At 40.4% G+C, this 7,409-nt stretch overlaps 1 protein-coding gene across 3 annotated transcripts in view; it reads right to left on the bottom strand.

The window, feature by feature from the left end:
• The window catches only part of LOC307042794 (RING finger protein 122-like), a 12,121-nt gene extending 5,544 nt beyond the window's left edge, over positions 1-6,577 (bottom strand). The window contains exons 1-3 of one of the 3 annotated variants that reach the window (XM_079686897.1): positions 6,111-6,576; positions 5,699-5,993; positions 1,354-1,519 (exon numbers count right to left, since the gene is read on the bottom strand). In XM_079686897.1, coding sequence (XP_079543023.1) covers positions 1,354-1,519; positions 5,699-5,723 — 191 coding nt within the window. In that variant the 5' untranslated portion in view covers positions 5,724-5,993; positions 6,111-6,576. Of the gene's footprint in view, positions 1-1,353; positions 1,520-5,698; positions 5,994-6,110 lie in introns of all 3 variants that reach the window. The other 2 variants (XM_079686899.1, XM_079686898.1) reach the window with 2 other exon arrangements.
• Between the last annotated feature and the right edge of the window lie 832 nt (positions 6,578-7,409).

Here is a 7,409-nt window from a genome sequence, read left to right as displayed (position 1 = left end):
AGTAAGTTGTCAACGGGGGGAGTGGGGGATGTGCTAGTGACTTATCCGGGATATATCGGGATTTGTCCCGATGGCCAGTCCGCCACTGCACCCAGCCCAGCCCACGTAAATTGTCAACGGGGGGAGCCTCGCTGCGGGGAAACGGTGGTGTTCCGATCGGAGTGGGAATAATAATAATAATAATCATAATCATAATCCGTGCATTTTATCCATTAATTTCCCCAACATTGTGGTAAAAAAAACACACGTTTAATCCATGTTGGTGTACTACAACTACAAAAAGCATCGGTTTGTTTCTTCATCAGGAAATGCAGACCGGCTCAAACAAACGATTTTTAATCATCATCCTCACGATCATTTAATGTATCATATGTTCGCCGAATTGACATGAAAGCACTAATAAATGTAGTTTCATCCACTTGAGTTTACAACTACAAAAATAATCGATTTGTTTTTATATCACATCCGACGGGAGGAAATTCAGCAGCTCTCACTACTGATTTGTAATCCTAATTTAATCATCATCTTCACCACGATCATTTATGTTTATGTTCGCCGAATTGACATGAAAGCACTGACAAATATGAATATACTGTAGTCAACTTCATTAAAACGTTATTAACGTGCCTCAACTCAGTAATTCACCATTTCTACGCATGACAACACACTTTGTCCATGTTTGGCTCTCTCGCCGCACAGTGAAGCATTCCCGCATTGAGGTCACTTCCGGATTCCCCCAAAACTTCAAAATGAGTCGAAGGAATTTCCCCGCGATGTTCGAAATGATTGATATTTATCGGAACGGTATCGCAGCTTCTTTTTTAAGATGACGGTTCGAGATGACTAGTAGCCCAATATTTAAGGGTAAGGGTAAGGGGATTGTCCGGTGCCTTGCTCAAGGGCACCACGGCAGTGCAGGTGAACTGGGACCTCTCCAAGTAGCAGTCCACACTCCCATTTGTTGGTCTGGTCGGGGACTTGAACCGGCGACCCTACGGCTCACAGTCCAAGCCCCTACTGACTGAGCCACTGCCAATACATGGAGTGTATTTCATTAAAATTGTTCAAAGACAATATAACTAACTATGTAAAAGTAGTGGCAGGGTGAGGGAAAACCAACAGAAGAGCTTCACCAGAAAATGACTTCTGTTTACAGGTTAATGATCTGTGACACTTTGAGAATCATTTTTCTTCAAGGCAAATTTCACTGCAGGTTTGACGGACTGTGGAGCTAAACTAGAAGGATGCCTCTTGAATGAATTTGACTGGATGATGATTTTTTGGAACATGCTAACACTCGTCATGTAATTAAGTAGATTATTCTGTCACAGTCACATTGTATGGATCCCTTACAGGAGCTCTAGGTCTGTTGTGTTGTACCTGAACAGGTAGCAGCAGAAGATGAGGGTGAGCATGAGGATGAAGAGGCCGATGCCCAGGATGATGATGTAGACATTGAGCGGCAGGTGGAAGAGCTCTTCAGAGGTCATCGTGCAGTAGGGGTCGTCACACAGACACCCTGAGAGGATAGGACACATAAAAGAAAGATTACAGAAATGAAAAAGGGAAAAAATGTATTGCATACATAAAACATAAAGCAACAGGATGAAAAACATACATAACAGCAGCAGATAATTTCCATATTTCCTCAGATTTGTATTTTTGTCCGAGTGAAAGCCTCTGAAACTGCATTTAAAAAAAGGCATTGTGAGCTAGCCATTAAATATGTATTTAAACTAGTACAAATATTAATTCATGTGGAGGCTTCCTACATACAGTGAACGAATAATAATTGTGACAATTAAATACTATTTATCAAACTGCATCATATCCATCATATCAGCATATATAATATAGCATGACGGCATTATAGTCCAAACCAAATCAAGCTTGTTTTCATACAAAGAACAAGGCACTAATGGACAAAGCCTAATGTTAGTAAAAATGCAAATAAGTATATATTAATGTGGTCAAATGCATTTGGAATTTTTTTTTTTTAGACATGAATAGCCTCAGTTAACAAAGCAGCAGTCAGTTAATGTAAGGAATGTAGCCTACATCATGTGGCATTTAGAAACCCAGCAGAAATGACAAAGACATTTTTTTACGACTTTCAAAACAAAGTGCATACAGAGGGTTTTACAAATGGCATTTAAAGAATGTTGATCCATTTGAAAGCAATGAGAGGTTTAGCTATGTTGTGTGTCTGTTTGAATAATGTATGCATAAATGATTTTGAGTAGTGTTGGTGTTTCATTTCGTGGATGATCTGATAATTGGACTTGTTTTTTAGTACCCAAACCTGAAAGCTCACTTTTCATTGTGGAATTGTGGATTGCAGAACAACTTTTAAGATGACAATCTCACTGTTGACAGAATCAAAACGGTCCCCTTATAGATAGTGGGACAAGTGCATGACTGTATTATCTTACAGTAAACACTCTCACTCTTAAAGTGGAGCATAGGTCATCCAAAAATTCTGTTCACTTTTATCTTTTTAGAAAGTCATTGCATTGCAAGCCACGAGTAAGTCTCAAGTCTTTTAATGCAGTCCCAAGTCATAACAGGAAAGTCCCAAGTCCTAAAATTCGAGTTTCAAGTCCTAAGTTAGTCGTTTTGCATACTACACATTCATTTTCTGTTGATCACACCATAGTCATGTACAAGTACAATATTATATTGGTATCATTTTTCAAACTGGCAGTCAGTACGAAATGTTAGATCTTCAAGGTCCTTTCCTGCAACTTGATTGGCTGCTGTGAGATTAGTTCAAAGAAAGTTGATCTGGGGAACTCAGTGTAGACTTGCTGGGAAAGAATGTGTTAAAGTGTTAAAGTTGGTTGATTCCGGAGATAAGTGGATTTGGGGAACGCTTTAAATAAAAAAAATGTTTTAGGGGCAGGTTTAAAGTATTTTCAAGTCAAAAAGGCCAGTCCAAGTTGAGTTGTAAGTCTCATGATTGAGTCTAAAGTCTTCATGAGACTCGAGCCCAAACCTCTGCTAGCCAGTTTGTTTCAATTGTCCAAACTGGTCTCCTACCTAGACAAAGATATCCCATCATACAGCACCCTGTCTGTGTAAACCTCCTATTACGACGATGTGGCATACAGATGATCTATGTAACTTGTAAGGCTGGCGCATAAGCACCACACTGCAACTGCTAAGACTCGTATTTCAAATCGCAATGTAATACTACTTAGCAGATGACATGATCCTTAAGCTGCATAGCGTTTGTTTAACTTGGTGAAAGTTGAGGTCATGGAAGTACGTCATATCCAACTTTGTGTTCACATAAGAAGTGAGTAAGTGGGAGAAAGAGCCATGTTGTTTTAAAACGTCTACACTCCCATTTTTGAATCATATCTAGCCCTTTCTTCAATGTGATTTTAAAGCACTTATTATACGTGTGTTTTGGCTGAAGGAGGAAGCAGCTGTTCTCTTAGCACGATGTTAGTAAATCATTGATAGTCGACTGCTAAAAGGTAGGCCACTGCGCAAATGCATGCAGACTGGATAGGGCTGTACCTGAATACTGTTTAACAGGAACAGAACCTTTGGTTTTACACTTTAAACGTTCTGGCTGGAAACTGAAAGAACTTAATAGTAAAAGAATATGTTTAAAGGTCATTTTTGGAAGTATGTTTAAGGTCATATCAGTTGTAAAACACATAAACACAATGTGATCGTTGTTCTTATTGATCGTGTCATAAAACAATACATTAGGATTGGGTTGTGGCAGCTTAATTTAGTGGTAAGTGTCAGGGTTTGAGTTTTGTGTGTCTAGTTTTGGGGTTATTTTGCTGCTCTGTCCTCCCTGTCGTTAGTGTCCCTGGTGTGTCTGATTGTCTGATTGTGTTCACCTGTTAGCTTTGTGTTTCTCCTCCCCTGCCCGGCTGTTTCTCGTCTCGTGATTACCCCTCCCTGTATTTAGTCTTGTCTCTTCCTGTGTTCAGTGTTGGTTCATTGTTTGTCGTTAATGGCCCCCTTCATGTTGGTTACAGTCACCTTTGTTTGGATGCTACCTCGTACCTGTTCTTGGATTCTTGTTTTTGTTAAATAAAGCTCGCCTTATGTTTCCATTTGAAACCTGCTTCCTCCTCAATCTGCATTTGGGTCCTATTTTTCCCCAACCCTGACAGTAAGTTTGTTTAGGATGTCCTGATTGACTAGAATACGGAGAAAAAAACATGTGCTCTTTTCTTTTTTTTTAACACTTTAGTAATGTGTAAATGTCTGCTAGGAAATATGCTATTTAAACTATTGCCAGTTAACCTCTTTTTTAACAGCATTTTGAGATTAGCAAGCTAACATTAGCTTTGTCAGTTAGTTGACAGTTACACCTGGTGTTATTATTTGGAAAAAGTATTTGTAACCTGGATGTAACTCCAGTATTGTAAGTATTTGCATAGCCCTCTGACAAGAAATATAAGCCTATCGCATGTAGGCTAAAACCTGTGCTTAAGTCTAGTAAAGTAAACCACACATTTTCCTTCAAAGTTGACCAGTCCAGCTAAAAGGTCTGAAGCTGATGTGGGCTGCATGATTCCCGCTTGGCCCTGATGGCAAATACTTGGGACAGTTCATGAAAACGTAACATAAAATACAATGACCACAGTAGGATAAGCCAGTAAAGGAACCTAACCTTGCTAGAGTCAAACCAGATAAGTATTAGCTAGTGATACTATCACTATCATAATAGGTCAACCCAGTCTCACGGCATTTTGTGTTATAGTCACGACATTTAATCAAATGTTCACCAACACGATTTTCCCTTTTTTTTGTTCTTTTTTTTTGTGTCACACAGGCAGAAAGGTATATGTCTTTTAATGGTAAGCTATTAAAATTCTGAATCCATAAATGTATCTCCCATCATCCAAAACCCCTGACTATTATTTCAACTCAGTATTTACATTCTTTAATTCAAAGAAAATCAGTAATATTTGCAGTAATTGCTGATATATTTATGATCCACGTCATGTATTCAGTTTCGGTGGCAGTTCTTCCAGTTTGTCTAGAAGTCTTCTAATCAGGGCTCTATAAATAACTACGGCAGATGTGTAATATTTAGTGCAGCCGAACCCTGTATTACAATGCCATTATGTGATGACTTCCAAAGAGAAAATCAAGCACACTCGGATTAAAGTATTATTTTAATTTTTTTGAATGTTTTTCGCATAAACACCATATCCCAACGTGCATTGCGGCTAAACAATCCAATCACCGAGCTTACCATAGCTGAGGATCTTAGGTAATCAGTTCAGTGGGTGTGTATCTGTCTCCGGTTATTTTATTTTGAAATTCAGTTCCTGACGGTCGCCAAAAACCCCAGAGATTATAGAATTAAACAAATAAATAAAAACAAGGATAATTGTGTGTTATTGTTGAGTAAATAACAGTGTGTTATTTAGAAAAGAATAGCACATTTGAAGGAAAAAAATATTTAAAAAATATAGATTTCAGTATTCTGAGGCTCTGAGCCCCATTTCTTTTCCTCACTGATGGCAAAAAAGTCCGACATAAGATTTAAAATAAAAGACTGTTGGAGGGTAAAGCGCAAACAAAGTACAATTTGTTTGTCTGTCACTACTCTGTTAAAGTTGAGCTTGAATTTCAATCTCCGATTAGTAAGCAATAAAATGATTACTAGGCCAGCTTTGAACTTACATCAAAACTATGCACACGGTTCCAGTACACTTACCATTACACCACTGGACAGGATGCATCAGATATGTGAATGTTCGGTTGGCAAACCGAGAAAATCTTTGAGGTCGTGACCTCTCCAATATCACAAAGTCTGGTTACCACAAAAGCACAAGCTTTGTACCACCTTCTAGGTTCAGATTACTTTAACCCCAATAGTAGAGCGGATGTGCAGTGACTTCTGGTCAGGAGTAAGCAGATCTGATAAGAGACTCCCAGTTTTCGAGAAGACATTACTCAAAATTGAACCTCATTTGACCCTTAGTGTGCAGTGATGATGAAGTGTGCAGCCACTGAAAGACAAAGACAACAATCTTGTAGATGAACCTGTGAGCCTTGTGGATAAAAAAACACTGATGACAGTATGAGGAAATATACTCCAAATCACATCCAGCACTCTGGTTATGTACCTCTGGTCATAGGTGCAGTCCCAGCTCTTCTGTTTTGCCTCCTGTTCAAAACATTGTCACGAGGCTCTCCCTCCCTTCCTCCTCTTCTTTGCTCTTCTCCCTTCCTTTCCTCTCCTCTTCTGTCCTGTCTTCTTTAGCTCCCCACCACTGAAAATCCTGCCGAGCCTAATTATGGAGAGACAAAGGGAAGGACATGGATGTGTTTCCCGGCAGCGCGGCCAGCCAAGCAGGCGAGCAGAAAGGCAGGCAGCCTCAGTGTTCCTGTGGAGGGCAGAGTCTCATCCCTTTCCCTGCCTTCGTGCTCTGAACAAAGCATACAGGGAGGTAAACAACACAGGAACACAACGGGCTGATGTTAATCTTCTCCTGCATTTGCTTCTCACATTGCTTTCCTTCTCTCTCTTCTCCACTTCTCTACTGCCCTCAGTTTGTAAACAGATCCCTGCTCATGTGATTCGTTGTCTGCATCACAGATCTGCTTTCACCGCCCCCTCCTTCCTTCTTCCTCCCTCCCACTTTCCTCCCTCTGCCTGCCTGCCTGCCCTCCCTTCACCTCTCGCCCCTCTGGGTTTTTCCTTCCACCCCCCTAGTGCTTCCTTTGCAGCTGCAAGCTATTATTGAAGTGGCTGCAGAGCAGATGGCAGACAGGTAGATGTGAAAACTGTCAAAGTGAGAGTCTGCGATATGAAAGGCATTAGATGTTATTGATTCCATGCCATTTGTAGAATTGGTTTACCAAGATTAGTTTATACAAACTCCTCCTTAGATTATACAACTGATTACCTAAACTGACTCAGATAGGGAACTAGGCCATTACCAACAAGGCTAGAACAAAACCTGGGTGAAGCAGGAAACTGTGCCCAGGTGCATAAACCTCCTCAAGGTTTAAAGAGGCTCTGTTGTGCTTTTGGGGGTTTCCCTTCCCTGTAGTGTTAGGTCTTAGTGCATGTAAATGGTCTGCAAAGGCTAAAATCCCTGTGTTCCCTCCAGAGGGAGTTTCTCTCCCGCACACTCCCCCCCCCCCCCTGACTGAAATACCTCCAATGTACTCCTTTGTTTACTTCTGTAGTGATATCACTATATAAACTCACACTTCTTTTGGCTAGCGCTCCAACTCATTGTACAAGATAGGCTAAGGGGCGGGACATCTCCAAGCGTTTGACAAATCACAACAGAGTCTACCAGCTAACCAATCAGAGCAGACAGGGCTCTGGTTTCAGACAGAGGGTGAAAAGAGGTGCTGCAGTATGAGAAAAATAAAGACATTTTTGAACATTGAAGCATGTAAACACGTCACAG

Source organism: Notothenia rossii (assembly GCF_949606895.1).
Source record: "Notothenia rossii genome assembly, chromosome: 6".
NCBI classification, from domain to species: Eukaryota; Metazoa; Chordata; class Actinopteri; order Perciformes; family Nototheniidae; genus Notothenia; species Notothenia rossii.
This window is presented reverse-complemented; position numbering and strand designations above follow the sequence as displayed.